The following is an 18,843-nucleotide window of genomic DNA, read 5'->3' as shown; positions in this document are numbered from 1 at the left end:
AAGCCAATCCCCCCTCCTCAAGGTACACTGAAGCTGTAGCCCCAGCAGAAGCAGGAGAGTTGGGCTGAGAAGAGTCTGAATGGAGGGACGCCTGCCGCCCAGTTGGTCATTCAGCAAGCAGAAGGCAGGATGACAGACAGTGCATTCTGCCAGGCGATCCTTTCCCTCCCAGAAAAGCTGAGATCCAAAAGATAGACTAGGGACTGCACCGGGGATGAATTTGCCCATGTCTCAAAGACAGATGCCTCCTATTTATTTTTAGCACCCCACTGTCAGATGTTTTCAGAGAACACCTCCCCCGTCATAGCCAGTGCTTTTTTTCTGCAGTTAATTACACTCTCAATGACAATTGTTTTTTTAAAAATCCCAAAACAATTCAGTGTAAGAGAAGCATTCCAAGCAAAAACGCTGAGTTCTGAGCCTGCAACACTGAAACCATCAGCTGTAGACCGGAGGCCGTGGAGCCTGCAAGACCAGAGAGGTCCTGGCTGGTTAAAGGCGCACGTTAAACATACAAACAAACAAAAAATACCTTGTGAGCTCTTCTTTAATCTTCAAGGGTTCATGTGGGTAGAATTTCACTCTAAAGCACATGGTGTATGGTGGATGAGCTGAAACATCATAAAGAAAAGGCATGAGAAAAGCAGCAAAAGACCATGGCCTCAAACACACACGGGAAAGGCAGCCGTGCAGCCTGACAGGCTAGCCTGGGGAGTGGGGCCGGGAGGGGGTGATTGTTCTGGAAGAAGCAGATATGATGCCCAAGAAAACAAAGCGACAGCAACAACAAAACTCAAAGAAAATGCTTGACAGGACTCCCAGAGCAAATGTAGAACACCAGCAACCTAGTCAGTGAGCTCATTTTTCCACATCACAGCTCGCCTTCATTCCTTCGTTCCCTCCAGCACACAGCTCCAGAGAACACTTCTCTTCTGATTCTTCCCACCCTTGTGACAAATAAATTGCCCATAAGCACCATTCAAGTTGCTGGGCTCACAAAATATTTTTTTAGCCTGTGAGGTGGAAAAAAAAATGTCACTGCATTTGACTAGCTTTCCCAAAATGATAGTGCCTCTGAATTAAAATTAAGATTTAAAAGATGGAGTCAGCCATGCACGGATCCTACTTTGCAGATTTTTAGTATTATCTATCTATCTGTAAAGGCAGTCACTTGTATGAAAATAAACACTGTTGGTCGGGCATGGCGGCTCACACCTGTAATCCCAGCACTTTGGGAGGCCGAGATGGGCAGATCACCTGAGGTCAGGAGTTCAAGATCAGCCTGACCAACATGAAGAAACTCCGTCTCTACTAAAAATACCAAAAAAAATCAGTCAGGCGTGGTGGCACATGCCTGTAATCCCAGTTACTCAGGAGGCTGAGGCAGGAGAATCGCTTGAACCCAAGAGGTAGAGGTTGCAGTGAGCCGAGATTGCACCATTGCACTCCAGCCTGGGCAGCAAGAGTGAAACTCCATCTCAAAAAAGAAAACAAAAGAAAAAAGAAAGAAAAGAAATGAAAGAAAAGAAAAGAAAAAAAAAAAGAAAACACTTTTATAACTTTCTGGTTTCCCTGAAGGGAAAATCCTATGCAGGCTGCAATTCTGGTTGAGGTTCATGATTCTGGAGTGTTCTGATTTGCATCAAATATCCAGAACTCATCCAGCTAATGGGGATTCTACAGGACTTCCAAGACCTTCAATTATAAGATCACTACTGATTTGCAATATTACTCTGATAAATGCATATGAATGTAGTGAGATGCATTCAGATTTCAGTTAACATATAAAATGAACATCTTAAAATCAAGGAAATAAGATAGTTAGTATTACTATTTCCAGGGATCGGACATACCACTTATTTGCTTCTGTATCAGTAAAGCTACCTGGGATCAGCTCTCAGTCTACAACCAAATGTGAATATGAAACAATATCCTGTTTTACCCAAATTCCTCTTTCAAGATACGCAAGGGTTAAACTGCCATCCAACTCTATACTGTCTGGACTACTCCAGATGTAGACAAATCCTTTACACAGAAAGAACCACGGGGTTCTTGAATATGAATGTGTAATAAGAATAATTTAATATGAAAAACAATTATTAAAAATGATTTGATAGCATCTAAATTACAAAAAGCAGAGCATCATCTTGCTGATGATCTCAGCAGAGAAAAACTGATCACACACACACATGTTAGAACTTTTTTCATTCAACGCCCTACTTCCCTATCAACAACTAGCACAATTCTTAACTGAGATGAGTGCTCCTAACCTGATCCTATGTTCCCTAGATTTAAGCAAAGAACCTTTTTTTCCTGAAGCACTAGGAGAAAACAGATACCTTCTACATAGCAAAGAAAAAGCTTAGAAAAATACATCATTCATCTTTAACGATATCTAGAAATTCAGTTGTAATACAAAATAATTTATCTTTAAACATTTCCCAGCTTTGTTTTAAGTTTGTTTAAAGTACTATATTTAATAGAGATAGAGATAGGTAGATAGATGATAGATAGATAGATAGACAGATAGATAGATAGATAGATAGATAGACAGACAGACAAGCCATCCTACTTCATTCTTCACTTTGTTTCTAATCCTGCCCCATCTGTCTCAGGTTCCTACCCAACTTCATCCCACCCCAAACTCTCCAACCCATGTTAACAACTTTCATCTATACTCTTCCCCTCCTTTTGCCATCCTCACACAAATATATGCCAACTGATTATATTACATATGTGGAGAGATTTTTAATTTATTCTAACAAAATAAGATCATACTGTACATGTTTCTCTCACTTTTCTCACTTAACGCTGTATCCTGCCCATCCCTCCAGGATAGTAAGTAGAGATCTAACTTAACGTCTATAGTAACTACAGAATAGTTCATATTATGAATACACACCAGAATGTACTCAATTATTGCCTTTTAATTGTCATTTGGGTTGTTTTTACACTTTTGCAATTTAAACTATTCTACATCAAACCATATCCATCCTTGTGCATAGACCACTATGTGCTTGTATTTTTATTTCTATAATATAGACTCTCAAAAGTTGAATTGTTGGATCAATAGGTATGGGAAAATGTTTTAAAGAGAGCAGAAAAATAAAGTCACCTGACTAGCAGCAATTTATAAAAAGGAAGATCACAGAAAATGGCCCCAAACGAGAGCTGTCCTTTCTCTTCTACCTGGGTAGCATTAACTTCTTAGTGTCCTAAGTTGGCTTCAATAAGCATCGGAGATCCTCAGATACAAATAGTGACTCACACTTGTTCCAAAGGATCAGGTAGTGAAGCCCAGAACTGCTCCCCGGTGCTCTCCTTGACTATGCCTGAGTGCCTTCCCAGTTCTCCTCACTCCAAGCTCTGAGGCTCCAGGAAGGTCTAGTGCTTCTCCCACATACACGAAGAATCCTTCCATCATCTGAAGATGGCACTTGTGGTCCTTCTGAGTCTTCTCTAAAATAAACATCCTGGTCCTCTTCATCTGAAGCAGTTCTGAGTGGCCTTCCCCAGCCGGCCCCTCCACCCTGAGTAGATTCTTGTCTGCTCTATGCTTCCTCAAGCTGGGGACCTCAAGCTAGGCTTGCCAGCCTCATTCTGGACATAATCGTTGTCTCTTTTTAATGCTCTCCTCTTAGTGTTGATTCACCCTGAGTTTACAATAGGCCCACAGTCTTAATTGTTTTCATATTTGCTGTTGCTAAGTCACACAAACAAGCCACTACATTCCTGACATCTCCCTCCATTTACCGGGATATGATCACAGGAGAAATCAATACAAGGTGCTCGAGATATGCTCATTATTGAACCCCTTGTCACAGAAGAGATGAGAGCTGGCGGCAGGAAAAAACAAGAGGAGGCACTTTTCAAGTTTAACATTTTCTATTTTTTTCTACCATTATATATGCCCTATTGTGTTTTTCTCTCATATCTAGCCAACATCATTGACCCCATGTCACCAATAAAAGAAGATTTTCCCTATAAGTTGGAAGGACCCCTCAGTTCTGTCACAGTGATCCAGGAGTAGCCCCAGGGACCTGAACTGATTAGGTCAATCCCTGCACCCAGGCCTGATGAGGCCACTGTGTTGGGGTTGGTGGCGGTGGGGCAGCACTTTTTCCTTAAGAAACTTACTTAAGATTCTACCAATAGATGCAAAAATTATATTATTATTTTATAAAGTAGTACTGCTAAAGAATGTTCCTTCACAGTGCTGGAACAGGCTAAAAAGATAAACAGTTTCCCCCAAAATGCTGATCTAGTTATGAATGACAAGATGCATGAGGGTATAGAATAATATGTCTTGTTCAGCTTTTTATCCCCAGAGCTGATTATTGATAAAAGGTTGATTCTCTGAGTGTGTGGATAAATGAATTGGTGAATGATAAACCCCAGGCTCTGAGGCAGATGTCTGGAGGAACACCGAGGCCCTGCCATCACATTCATCCCTTGGTCCCTCTGACAGAATCAAAATACAGATCTACAAAAGTTTGTCATCTGGATCACTACAGCAATTCCTACGATTTACATTTTGAAAGCCTCTTTTCTCAGCTTCTGTTCTTCTCACTCAACATCTGGAATAAAATTCAGGAACTCTGGAGTTGGTTACAATAGCTACTTCTAGAGGGAGAATTGATTAATTCAATCAACAATTATCTATTGTTATAGGTAACAGACACAGTTTTAGATGTTGTAGAAACATTCATTGCACAAATGTTAGCAGCTGTCAACAGACAAAAATTCTTTCTTTTTCTTTTTCTTGAGACAGAATTTGGCTCTTGTTGCCCAGTCTGAGAGTGCAATGGCTCGATCTCAGCTCACTACAACCTCTGACTCCTGGGTTCAAGCAATTCTCCTGCCTCAGCCTCCCGAATAGCTGAGAATACAGGCACCCACCACAATGCCCAGCTATTTTTTTGTAATTTTAGTAGACACAGGGTTTCACTGTGTTGGCCAGGCTGGTCTCGAACTCCTGACCTCAGGTGATACACCTGCCTTGGCCTCCCAAAGTGCTGGGATTACAGGCATGAGCCACCATGCCTGGCCAAAAATTCTGTCTTATGGAATCAACCTAAGTGTCCATCAATGGTGGATTGAATAAAGAAAATGTGGTACGTATACACCATGGAATACTATGCAGCCATAAAAAAGAACAAAATCACATCCTTTGCAGCAACATGAATGTAGCTGGAAGCCATTATCCTAGGAAAATCAACACAGGAATGGAAAAACAAATGCCACATGTTCTCACTTAGAAGTGGGAGCTGAACATTGGGTACTCATGGACATAAAGATGGAAACAATAGACACTGGGGACTACTAGAAGAAGAAAGTAAAGGGGGAAGTGTTGAAAAACTAACTATTGGGTACTACACTTAGTACCTGAGTAACAGGATCATTCATACCCCAAACCTCAGCATCATGAAAAATATTCAGCTAATAAACATGTAACCCCTGAATCTAAAATAAAAGTTAAAAAGAAATTCTGTCTTCATGGAGGACATATTCAATAGGGGTAAACAGTTATAAAAATAAAAATAAATATGTGAAATACCAGGACTTTAGAAGGTCATATGTGCTATGGAAAAGAATAAAGCCAAGAAGGTGTAACAGATGAGAGAAGACTGCCACCTCTGCTCCCTCTTCCCATACCCACTCCAATCAAACCCATGAAGTACGTGCAATTCTTTTTACTACCTTGCAAAAACATAAAACACTCAAAATCAAATCATTTAAAATTGTAAGTCATTGAACAAGGAGGTTGGGGGTCATCTTTAACCCCAAGTGTGGTGGCAATGGTTTGGGGTCAGAAGTCCAGCATTTGAGCACTGTGGTGCACCCACACCAGCTGTATGACTGCTGGAAAAGGAGCCTTCTCAGACGCAACATGGAAGCCCCCATTCACTCCCTGGGACATGTCCAAGGTCCTGAATCCCCTTGTACAGTGATGACTAATCCCTTCTCCAAGCTGCTAAGTGTCTACGCAATCCAGCTTCCATGTGTTCTTATTCTTAAACTACAGGGAAAGGGGAATGACGTAAAGAAAGATCCTTATCTGTGCCAAATATTTGGTGCAGAATCAGTAGAGAAAATGTCTGATGAAGGAGCTATCTGCGCAAACCCACAGCCTGCATTGGAGCCCTCTCCCAACAGTATCATCATGAACAGCCACTGTGCATCTTTACTAGACTGGGCAGCATGGCCACCCTGCGGGAGAAGACGTCCTGGCCCTGTCTAATGTGGTACTCAGGCTTCAGCACCCTTGACAGGGGTACACAGGGCAGTGAAAACTCCAAATCCCCCGGAGAATGAGCCCCTGAGTTTTGAAGAGGATGTCCAACAGTGATCTTGAGAAAGCCACCTAATTTCTCTTTCCTGCTCTGCAGAAGTCACAGTGCCAGGCATCATGTCTACCTTCCAGATGTGTTTGGGTGGATCCAAACGGCTCCTGGCACGTGCACACAGGGCATTATCTAAATGTGAGATTGTGTTTTGTTGAGATAAACACTCCTACAAGAAGAAGAGAAGGAAAGTGGGAGGTGGAAATAGGAGGGAGGGGATGGGGAAGACTGAATTGAACTCAACTCAACAGCTGAAAAGCATTAACTCAGCCATGTAAGTGCTAAAAACAGAGCATACCACCAGAGTAGCAGAGAAGGGGAAAAAATAGTGAAATCCACTTTTAAATGCCAAGAGCTTGTAATTGCACTGAGAACAGCAGGGCTCCTCTCCCACAGCCAACTGATACCTGCCAGACAAGGGCTGGGGAGCCAAGTGTTTCCTCGGGGCAGCTCAGTGGCCCCTTTTGTGTCAGCAGATCCTAGGGTAGCATCATTTTGCTGATTTCATAACACTGAGAACATGGAGAGAGGTACAGCTGTTTATAAAACACAGACAGAATTTCTCATCTCCACATTGAGCCACTGCCCAGAAATGGAGTTGAGGATAGGAAACAATTGAGCAGGATCTCGGGGAAAGGGAAAGGGGGACTTTCTTTCTATTTCTGACCAAAAACCTCAGTCAAATCTTTTAAAGATCAGATAGGATTTTTTGAGAGAGAAACATCACTTAGCAGCTTTTTTTTTAAAACCAAACATTTTCCTCCAGTCATCATAAAGAATTATGGGGAAATCAGAAGCATAATTTCAGAAATATACATACAAACTCACAATATTTCTCATATACATTCTGATTTACAGCTTGGAAAAATCTCCCCAATTTCTTTTTTAACATTTTTTTTTTTTAATTTCGATAGGTTTTTGGGAAACAGGTGGTGTTTGGTTACATGAATAAGTTCTTTAGTGATGATTTCTGAGATTTTGGTGCACCCATTACCCAAGCAGTATATACTGTACCCAATGTGTAGTCTGTTATCCCTCACCACCCCCCACCATTTGTCCTGAGTCCCCAAAGTCCATCACATCGTTTTTATGCCTTAGAGCTTAGCCCCCACATATGAGTGATAACATGCGATGTTTGGTTTTGCATTCCTGAATTACTCAATTAGAGTCTTCAATTCCTGCAAATGCCATTAATTCATTCCATTTTATGGCTGAGTAGTATTCCATGGTGTGTGTGTGTGTGTGTGTGTGTGTGTATGTGTATATATATGTGTGTGTGTGTATGTGTGTGTGTGTATGTGTGCGTGTGTGTGTGTGTGTGTGTGTATATATATATAACATTTTCTTTATCCACTCATTGACTGATGGGCATTTGGGCTGGTTCCATATTTTTGCAATTGCAAATTTTGCTGCTATAAACATGCGTGTGCAAGTATCTCTTTCATATAATGACTTCTTTTTCTCTGGGTACTGGATACCCAGTAGTGAAATTGTTGGATCAAATGGTAGATCTACTTTTAGTTCTTTAAGGAATCTTCACACTGTTTTCCATAGTGGCTGTACTAGTTTACAACCCCACCAACAGTGTAAAAGTGTTCCCTTTCCACCACACCCACACCAACATTGATTATTTTTTTATTTTTAATTATGGCCATTCTTGCAGTAGTAACGTACCACATTGTGGTTTTGATTTGCAGTTCTCTGATCATTAGCGATGTTGAGCATTTTCTCATATGTGTGTTGGCCATTTGTATATCTTCTTTTGAGAATTGTCTATTCATGTCCTTAGCCCACTCTTTGATGGGACTGTTTGTTTTTTTCTTGCTGATTTGTTTGAGTTCTTTGTAGATTCTAGATATTAGTCCTCTGTCAAATGTATAGATTGTGAAGATTTTCTCCCACGCTGCGGGTTGTCTGTTAACTCTACTGATTGCGGGTTGTCTGTTAACTCTACTGATTATTTATTTTCTCTGCAGAAGTTTTTCAGCTTAATTAAGTCCCATATATTGATGTTTGTGTTTTGTTGCATTTGCTTTTGGGTTTTTGGTCATGAAGTCTTTGCCTAACCCAATGTCTAGAAGGGTTTATCCAATGTCATCTTCTAGAATCTTAATGGTTTCAGGTCTTAGATTTAAGTCTTTGATCCATCTTGAGTTGATTTTGTATAAGATGAGAGATGAGGATCCAGTTTCATTCTTCTATATGTGGCTTGCCAATTATCCCAGCTCCATTTGTTGAATAGGGTGTCCTTTCCCCATTTCACGTTTTTGTTTGCTTTGTTGATCAGTTGGCTGTAAGTATTTGGCTTTACTTCTTGGTTTTCTGTTCTGTTCCATTGGTCTATGTGCCTATTTTTATACCAGTACCATGCTGTTTGGTGACTATGATCTTACAGTATTTAGTTTGAAGTCGGGTAATGTGATCCCTCCAGATTTTTTCTTTTTGCATAGTCTTGCTTTGTCTATGTGGGCTCGTTTTCGGTTCCATATGGTTTTTAGAATTGTTTTCTCTAGTTCTGTGAAGAATGATGGTGGTATTTTGTTGGGAATTACATTGAATTTGTAGATTGCCTTTAGCGGTATGGTCATTTTCACAATATTGACTCTATCCATCCATGAGCATGGGATGTGTTTCCGTTTGTGCTGTCTATGATTTCTTTCAGTAGCGTTTTGTAGTTTCCCTTGTAGAGGTCTTTCACCTCCTTGGTTAGGTATATTCTTAAGTATTTATTTTTTTATTTTTTTGCAGCTATTGTGAAAGGGATTGAGTTCTTGATTTTATTCTCAGCTTGGTCAATGTTGCCTATATTCCTGTTGTGCACATGCCACGTACAGTGATGCTAATGGTTTCAAATGTGCTGCATTCAATAATGAAATGGTTCGAAAGCACAAACTACCTCTGCACATATGCAAAATGACGCTTGAGCACCTAAAGGGCAGAACATTGCTCACTCATTCTCCAACTGTGACTCTAGAAATACGTGTAAATAAGCCAGCCGCAGAGATTGCAGGCTACATTCACGACTGCTCTCTTCTACATGGAAATGATTATAATCATTAAACAACAACTGTTACTATCAGCTTCATCAGCAACAGTGATGATCCTTCCCCTACTCTTACTGAAATGATAATCACTGTGTTTCCCCAGCTTCCAAAGCAGAGACAGGTTTTTAGAATCATGTTTAATTCATCTTCCTCTTGTTACAGTTCCCTCCTGTGCTTTTATCACACACAGGCATGCCCACACACACACGTAGGCACTGACTAGAGTCACTCAGAGGACTCTCTTAGGGGAGATTGGAATGCTGAGTGGTTGCCTCACAAATCCTTGGTCTCTGAATTCTCTGTCTGCCTATGCCTGCTCAGGAGAAGCTTGAAAAGAGACTTTGGGGTCCAACACTTCTAACCTCAAGTTTGTCATTTGAACAAATTGCTGTGTCCAAACTTAAAACTCCCTGCCTCCATTTCCTCAGCTGTAAAATGGGAATAATAATGGAACCAACCACAGAGAGCAGGGCATCAAACTTTCTCTGTAAAGGGCTAAAGAATAAATATTTTCACCTTTGGAAGACTCGAGTTTTCCGTCTCAACGACTCCACCCAGTTGTTGTAGTAGAGAAGCAGCCACCACCAATACATAAACAAATGTGTATAGCTGTGCTCCAATAAAACACTGAAGTTTGAATTTGTATGATTTTTGTACGTCACAAAAATCTTATATATCTTTTGATTTTCTTCAACCATCTAAAAATGTAAAACCTATTCCTAGACCGAAGGCCATATGAACATAGGTGGTGACAAGGTGTGGCCTGCAACCTGTTGTAGAGACCGTGATGAGGATAACGTGAGTTCATGACTGCAGAGCACTCTGCAGCCTGCTGAGACCTGTGGACTGAGTGCATAGGAGTTATTGTTACTCTAAAATGCAGGGAAGAAATCAACATGGTTAAAGTCAAGTCCTTCAATGTTACCTTGCCTTTTACCTTGGTTGAAAGAGTGAGGGGGCACTGTCATCTCCCAGGCAGGAGTGAGGAAGAAGTGGGCATGAGACAGGTGTGTATATGAAGAGATATTTGGCAGCCTTGGCATCTAAAGGACAGCTTTGCTGCCTGAGCCAAGGGTACAGTGACCTAAACATTTTAGCCAAAAGGTTAGCAAGAACACATGAAACTGAAGGCAAGAGACCCAGGAACCTCTTTGCTGCTGATGTACAACTAGCCAGACCCTTGGAGTCATGTTGGTAGGTGCAAATCAATATGTAGAAATAACAACTGTAACAGCAAAATTCAACTACTTATATAACTTGGTATTGAGATTTTATACTATAAAGTTGCATCCAAAAATCAGGCACTATAAAGGCTCTCTCACCAAAGGGAGACATGAACAAAACCTTCCTACCCACTTCACCCACACTTGAACCACCTCTAGTACTCACATACGGAGCATGGAACCCCATGCCCATCATGGTTATCATTCAGATGCTCATGCTGCCAACATGTGTAGTTTTGAGTTGTGTGGGCCTTTAAGAAAGAATGCGGGCATTCCTGAAAGAAGAAGGAAGCCCCTGGAAGTACTCCCCAGAGATATGAGGACTTCCCCCAGGAGAGGCTCCCTATTCCTTCTGCTTCCCCTACTACCCCTGTCACACTACCCTCCTTCCCATGAGGAGTGCTAGGTACTCCCTGAAACCCCTGCACACACTACTACATCCAATCAAAATGATGTCAGTGTTGCCACCAATCATCGCATAAGCATAAAGTTAAGAATTAGAAATCTATGGCTTGTCAAGTATGTACACCATTTAGAACCGCATGCTATAAAATTAAGGCTTTTGTCATTACTATTGTTACTGTCCTCTCCTTCCATATTGGGAAACAAAGAATGAGCACAGCATGGAAACTATTTTTAGGCCCAAATTGCATTAACTTTCCAGGAGAAGGATCAAATATAAAAATTCTGATGAAACGATTGAACTTGGGAGAATAACAGATACCTGGCCCAACCTAATGAGCTGTCTCTCGAATAAGGTAAAGAGGTATCCAAAGCTGGAGACTCTCCATGGCTGAAACAAAAATCACAGCTGCTCTTCCTGGAAAGAAACTCTGGGGAGAAGAAAAATGGGAAGAACAAAGGCATCCAAAACTAAACCATAGTACTTGGGGACTTTGTACTTTTTTATTTATGTAATGAGCTGTGTTCAGTTGTATGTTTTGCTTTTTTTTTGTAAAGAAAATGGCATTTGAACGTCCACCTCTGCTCTAAAAAGAGCATCTTAATCGTAGTCAGAAAGCATTTATTGTGAATCCATAACATGCATCATCTTTTATACAAAGCCATGGAGCAGGTGAAGAAATGTTCCAAACCCAGTGCTGGAGATTATGATTAGACAAGTATGGGTACACAAATGAGGATGATGGGATAGGCTGCCCCTCCTTCTGCAGGCAGGGTTTCAGCCACAACAGGGATTGGAAGAAATGAATTGTGCAAAGCTTTACTGTTAAAAGCATGTGACCAAGGTCAGCAAAAAAGAACAACGTGCACAAAGGGGGCTGGAGGTAGTAAGCTAAAGAAAGAGGCTAAAGAAAAATGCTGAGGAGTACAGGAGGTCTAAAAAACCCATATCCACCTAGAACCTCGGAATGGAACCCTATTTGGAAATAGAGTCTTTGTAAATGTAATTGATTAATTAATTACAATGAAGTCATACTAGGTTAGGGTGGTCACTAAATCCATTGACTGATATCTTTATAAGAGAAAGGAGAGTGAGACTTTGACACAGGGCACAGGGAAACATAAGGAGACCCCATGTGAAGATGGAGGCAGAGTGTGGAGTGAGGCAGCTACAAGCCAAGGAAGGCCAAGGGCTGCAGGAAACCAGTAGAAGCCAGAAGACGCAAGAAGCATTCTTCCCCAGAGCCTTGGAGGGAGCGTGGCCCTGCTGACACCTTAGTTTCAGACTTCGGGCCTCCAGAACTGTAAGCAAATAGATTTCTATTGTTTCAAGCCACCCAGTATGTGATACTTTCTTATGGATGCCCAAAGAAACTAACACACTCAGCAAGGGGAAAACTGGAAGGACAAATAGAGTTGAGAGTCAAGCATCCAAGCTGGCCTCATGAGTATTGAGACCTGTGGCTTTACACCAGAGCAAAATCAACGCTCTTGGATCTCTCTCTCTCTGTCTGTCTCTCTCTCTCTCTCTCTCTCTCTCTCTCTCTCTCTATCTATCTATCTCAATTTCCTATTGACAAAAAATCATTCATTAGCAAGAGAGCTCTTTGTTGGATTAGCCCCAAGGGGGATGTTGGAACGCTAAGGAATGAGACATAAACATGAAGTACCAAGACTATCACCATCAGAGTCAGGAATTCCATGCCAGCCCAGGTTTCCAGGGAGTGCCATCACAACTTCTGAGTACCATTGTCATCAGCCAGCAGCAACCTGACTCAGTACTGCTGTAATGGCTGAGTTGTATGCATGTGTTATGCAGAGGCTGGGGGTCCTCCCTACCCTGATTTGCATGCAGAAGCCATTTCCAAGCACCCCTGCCCCTTCAGGGTGCTTGGCAGCAGCACAGTCTCCGGTAAATAGGTCAAGAATAGGATCTTAACTACCTTGCTGTGCTAATCAGGTCTCAGACAGGCACCAGCCAGGATTAAGTGGAGAGCTTGTTTAGAAGAGTAAGTGAGCTTTCTTTCATCTCAGTCTCTGTTTCTATAGAACATGCTTAATGTATATGCACCCTACTTCCTTCTTCCTTCCTTCCTTTCTTCCTTTTTCCTTCCTTCCTTCCCTCCTTCCTTCCCTCCCTCCTTCCTTCTTTACTTCCTCCCTCTCTTCCCTCCTTCCTTCCTTTCCTCCCTCCTTCCTTCCTTCTTTACTTCCTTCCCTCCTTCCTCCCTTCCTTCCTTGTTTTGCATAAAGATTTCTCTCCTTTTGTTTATTTTATTTTCATTACCAAATCATATCCAAATATATTCTCATGGTAAAAGATATGAGTGTAACAACTATATATAATAAAATGCAAAAGCCTCATGTCCCTATATTCCACTGTGTTCCCCAGAGGTAACCACAGTTAAGTATACATCTTTCCAGTCCTTCTTCCATGCACTATATAGTCACACAAAATAATTCTACTTTTATATAAAAATATCATTCTTCATGTGGTATTTTAATCTGATTTTTAAACTCAACAATATATCTAATAAGCCTTTCCACATCAATAATACATGTCTGCCTGTTTTTTTAAATGACTATGTATACACACATAATTTATCCTTGCAAAAATTACTGGCATTTTTATTGATTTCTCCATATTATAAGCAATGCTGTAATAAACATCCTTGCAGAATATACACCCTTGAGTGAATAAATTTTGCTATAGATAGATTTGTAGAAATTGATTTGCTGGACCAAGAGACATAGGCATTTTAAATCTTGAAAGGTACAACCAGATTACCCTCCAAAGTGGCTTTGTCAGTTTATACACTCTCACCAGAAGTGTCACCCTCATCCTCATCAACTGGATATTATCAATAATTACAATTTTCTCAGTATAGGAAATAAAAATATCTTATTCTAATTTGCATTTCCTTTGTAGCTAACGATATTGAGCATCTGTTTGTGAGCTTCTTGGTCATTTATTTTTATTCCTTGTCTGAGTCTTTTGCATATTTTTATATTGAGTGGTTCATCTGTTGGTTTGTAGCATCATACATAATACATTCTGCATATTTCTACTCGTTATATGTTGGGCAAATGTTCTTCCTATTATATTCCCTGTGCTTTAATTTGCTTTACAGTCATTCATTCAACAAACATTTACTAAGAATCTACTCTGGTTGGGCATGGTGGCTTATGCCTGTAATCCCAGCACTTTAGGAGACTGAGGCGGGGGCATCATGAGGTCAAGAGATTGAGACCATCCTGGCCAACATGGTGAAAATCCATCTCTACTAAAAATACAAAAAATAGCTGGGCGTAGTGACGTGCACCTGTAGTCCCAGCTACTCAGGAAGCTGAGGCAGGAGAATTGCTTGAACCTGGGAGGCGGAGGTTGCAGTGAGCCGAGATCGTACCACTGCACTCCAGCCTGGGCAACAGAGCGAGACTCCATCTCCAGAAAAAAAAAAAAAAAAAAATTCTACACTGCAAATAAACAAAGTATTCGAGTTCAAAAGTTTAGCTTTTGCACAAATTTGTCAGAATTTTGCTTCATTGTTTCTGGGTTTCATATTTTCCTCAGGAAGCCCTGGGCTACACCATGATTATAAAACACATTCTTAAATTTTTACCTAAAACTTTTATAGATTGTTAAACATATTTGGCTTTTGAGTATATCTAGAATTAATCCTGTGAATTGTGTGAGCAATGTCCTTTTTCCCAACCCCAAACAGATGGGAAGACAATTCAAAAATCATGCTTTAAAAGAATGCCTTGAATAAAAATTTATCTGCCCCTTGTATGAAATACAATCTTTACCATAACCCATATTCCATAAATAATGGATTGGTATGGGGACTGGGAACTGCTTTTTTTCTGTTCCACTGATTATTTTCCCATTTCTGGCTCTATATCTTAATTACTATATGTGTCTCTTACTATGTCTCCTTAAATTGCTATAGCTTACATGCCTTGGTTTACTATCCAACAGAATAAGGACCCACCAGTGGTCTTTTTATGTATTTATTGGATAGCATTGAGCATGTTGCCTTTGCAAATGAGTCTTAAGAATATTGTTAAATGCCGTAAAGAATCTCACTGAATTTTTAATTTGAGAACCATTGAATGTACATATTAATTTATGAAGAATTGACTTTATTAAGAATATTAACCGAAATATGAGATGTCTTCATTTTTTGAGCTTTTTATCTACTCTACAACAATGCTACAATAGGATTTCACAGTTTTAGTCATACCAATCTGGCACGAATCTGTTAACATTTATTTATAAGACGTTTATTTTTACTTGTTACTGTTATTGTAAATAATAGCACTTTTCCCCCATTACATTTGAAAAACAGCGCTTGTGTATAAGACAGCTATTGTTTTAGGATATTAATCTCATATCCAAAGAAAAAAGGCATTTGTTGTGGGTAGGGCATGGCTAGGGAAGGCAAGTGGAGAGCCTGGAGAGAGTTACAGAGGACAAAACCAAGTTTAGGACACCATTTGGATCTCTGAGAAGGATCCAGCATCCCTCAACACTACCGGCTTGGCTGAACGGAGTGAGGTGTAAGGGGCAAGATGAAAGGGACCCCAGGGTAGTTGTGGGAAACTCTTCTGCGTGGAACTCTGGAAATTTTACTGAAATTTTTGTGCTGAAGAAATGGTGGCATGGTGTGTTTAGGCAGAGAGGAAGCCTAAGATAGCGTGCACAAGTTTCTCTGAGGCTGAGTAGTTCCTGCCTGTCCAAGAGGTGAATACAGATGTGCGGAGTGCCAATGAGAAAGAGACTTGGAGTGCAGGCCACAAGAGGACAGCGTCTAGAGACTTGCACCCTGAGGCCATGGCAGGAACCACTGACCCCAGCAGCACACACCAACCCCACTCAAAAGTCAGGTGGGACCGGTTCCATCCAGAGAAGATGCAGTAGGGAAAGACGCCAACAACCTGAGACACACCGAGGAAGACTCGGGGAATGTACATGAGAGACAGGTCACCCTCACTACCAAGACAGTACATAAGTTTCTCTGGCCTCGTGATGCCATTCTGGGGTGGAGAGAAAGGGAAAAGCTCTTCATATGGAAGAAAAAAAAGCCAGTATGGAGTATGGGTTTTCAAGCAATTACATTTAAATTATGTATTGACTGAGCAATTTTCTGAAAGTGATCAAATTCTATACTAGCAGATCCTAGGCCAGGCTCCGTGGCTCTCGCCTGTAATCCCAGCACTTTGGGAGTCTGAGCCAGGCGGATCACCTGAGTTCAGGAGTTCAAGACTAGCCTGGCCAACATGATGAAACCCCATCTCTACTAAAAATACAAAAAAATTATCCAGGCATCGTGGCAGGGCCTGTCATCCCAGCTACTCAGGAGGCTGAGGCAGGAGAATTGCTTGAACCCAGGAGGAAGAGGTTGCAGTGAGCTGAGATTGTGCCATTGTACTCCACCCTGGGCAACAAGAGCGAATCTCTGTCTCAAAAAACGAAAATAAAAAGTAAACTAGCAAATCCTGAGTTAAACTGAAGTGACAAGATTAAATGCTTTGCCCTCAAAGAAAGAAGAAAATCACAAGCAAGTTGAATTCAGTCATAGGAAAACAATATTGCATTTCTGCACATGAGTCATAGTGTGTAACTTTAAAATTTTTTTCATGCTAATATAATTTGAACAGCTACAAAAATCCTGTAGAACATACATTATCTGTCCTCTTGATGTGTGCCACTTCATATATACACATTGAGCCACATTCCACAGTTACGTAGTCAAGGCTAAAAACTCTAAGTTATAGCAGGGTGTAGTGGCATATGCCTGTAATCCCAGCTACTCAGGAGGCTGAGACACAAGAATCGCTTGAACTCAGGAGGTGGAGGTTGCAGTGAGCCAAGAGCATGCCACTGCACTCCAGCCTGTGTGACAGAGTGAAACTCTGTCTCAAAAAAAAAAAAAAAAAAAAAAAAATTCTTACTGAGAAGTCACTGTCATGTTGCATAGCAACATCCCTTCATGAAAAGCAAGGACTCTGCAAAACCAAACATTCAAAAATATGCAATTCAGTTAACACTTTGTTTGAAGGCAAACTGTTATCTGAATACTCTTAAAGAAACAAGAAATGGATCAACATCTCAGTCCACATTTGTACCTATGGACATGGCAATGGCATAGAAAAATGAGAAGGGTGTTCCCTCAGCACTGCCCAATCATGAAGCCCACCTGCATTTTTACCTAATAGAAAAGCAATAATTAAAAGTTTGATTTTAAGGTTCTAATTCCAGGTAGAATGGGTTAATTGCACCCCACTCCATCTCTTTCATTGAATGCAGCTATAAAACCCAGCAGAATACATGCAGCAAGTATTCAAGGGCTCTGAAAAGTAAATAGGAGCAAGCAGATTGGAAAGGAAGATGAGAAGGCAAAGGACCCTGCTAACTAGTGGTAAATTCACCACGATTCTCCCTCCAGTATCCTCTGGACAGAAGCCAGGAGACACGTGAAAGTGGGCATCAGCTCCTAAAAAGAATACTCCAGAAGATGCTCCTAATTTTGGCTTGAGGAATAGAAAAGGAAGTACTGGTTGCAACAGTAGGAACAGCAAATGTGCTGGAGATTTCTTTTCTGGAAAATCTTAAGTCTAATTTCTTTTATAGTTATAAGACTGCTCAAGTTATATATTTTATTTTGGGTGAGTTTTGCTAAATCATGGCTTTTGAGGAAGAGCTCTATTTCATCTAAGCGATCAAATTTCTGTGCCTAGAGTTGTTCTGCGGGATCTGTAGTAATGCCCCTTCTTTTGTTCCCGATATTGGTAATTTGTGTCTTCTCCCTCTTTTTTTTATCTCCTCCATTTTGCTAAAAATGCATCAGTTTTCTTGATATTTTCAAAGACTAGCTTCTACTTTTGTTGTGTTCTTCTATTACATATTGATAAACACAGCAACTTGGATGAATCTCAGAGCTATTATCCTGAGGAAAAGCTGATCTCAAAAATTACATCCTGTATGATTCCATTTATATTATATATTCAAAAAAGAAAACTATACTGGCATGAAACAGACCAGTGGTTGTGAGTGGTTGGAAGGCAGTGATGTCACCACAAAGGCACAGCACAGGCAGGTTTTTGGGGTGATGAAAACAAGGACACTGTTGGGCATCCTGTCTATGTTGGTGGTCGCAAAAATCTATATGAGTAAAGGCTCACAGAACTGCACACAAAAATAAAGAAATAAAGTCAATTTTACCATATGTTAATTAATTTTTTACTTTATTTATTATTATTATTATTTTTGAGACAGAGTCTCGCTATGTCACCCAGGCTGGAGTGCAGTGGCACAATCTCAGCTCACTGCAAGCTCCACCTTCCATGGTCATGCTATTCTCCTGCCTCAGCCTCCCAAGTAGCTGGGGCTGCAGGCTACGTTAATTTAAAAATTAAAATATTAGCATCTCTTCTAAGTTCAGAGGAGAAATAAGACTTTGATTTAAGAAACATCTTAATGTAAAAATGTATACCAAATTAAGTAACTGTGTAATTAGTTAGCTTTTCAATTAAACAGACATTTCTCTTCCTTCATAAACTGGAAAAATAAATTTATCCCTATTTTCAACAAGTTTTGGGGAAACAAGCATTCTCAGGTAATATTTGTGGGAGACAGATTGTGTCATTTGTGTCATTCGATTTTTTTGTAACATTTTGTGTCATTAGATTTAAATGGCTACAAGCTCCTTGACTAGATATTTATCACCAAGGAAATTTGAAATGTATATATCTTTAGATCTACTTATTCTTTTTTTTTTTTTTGAGACAGAGTTCAAGCTTGTTGCCCGGGCTGGAGTGCAGTGG

The 18,843-nt window shown here is 40.5% G+C and overlaps 1 protein-coding gene across 3 annotated transcripts in view; it reads right to left on the bottom strand.

The window, feature by feature from the left end:
* Nucleotides 1-18,843, bottom strand: part of FRMD3 (FERM domain containing 3) — a 327,322-nt gene that overhangs the window by 114,219 nt on the left and 194,260 nt on the right. For all 3 annotated transcript variants that reach the window (XM_011982768.1, XM_011982767.1, XM_011982769.1), the window contains exon 4: nt 533-611. In XM_011982768.1, coding sequence (XP_011838158.1) covers nt 533-611 — 79 coding nt within the window. The remainder of the gene's footprint in view (nt 1-532; nt 612-18,843) is intronic.

The sequence above is a fragment of the Mandrillus leucophaeus genome, unplaced genomic scaffold, assembly GCF_000951045.1.
Source record: "Mandrillus leucophaeus isolate KB7577 unplaced genomic scaffold, Mleu.le_1.0 Scaffold242, whole genome shotgun sequence".
NCBI classification, from domain to species: domain Eukaryota; kingdom Metazoa; phylum Chordata; class Mammalia; order Primates; family Cercopithecidae; genus Mandrillus; species Mandrillus leucophaeus.
Note: the sequence above shows the minus strand (reverse complement) of the source record. Positions and strands in the feature narration are given on the sequence as shown.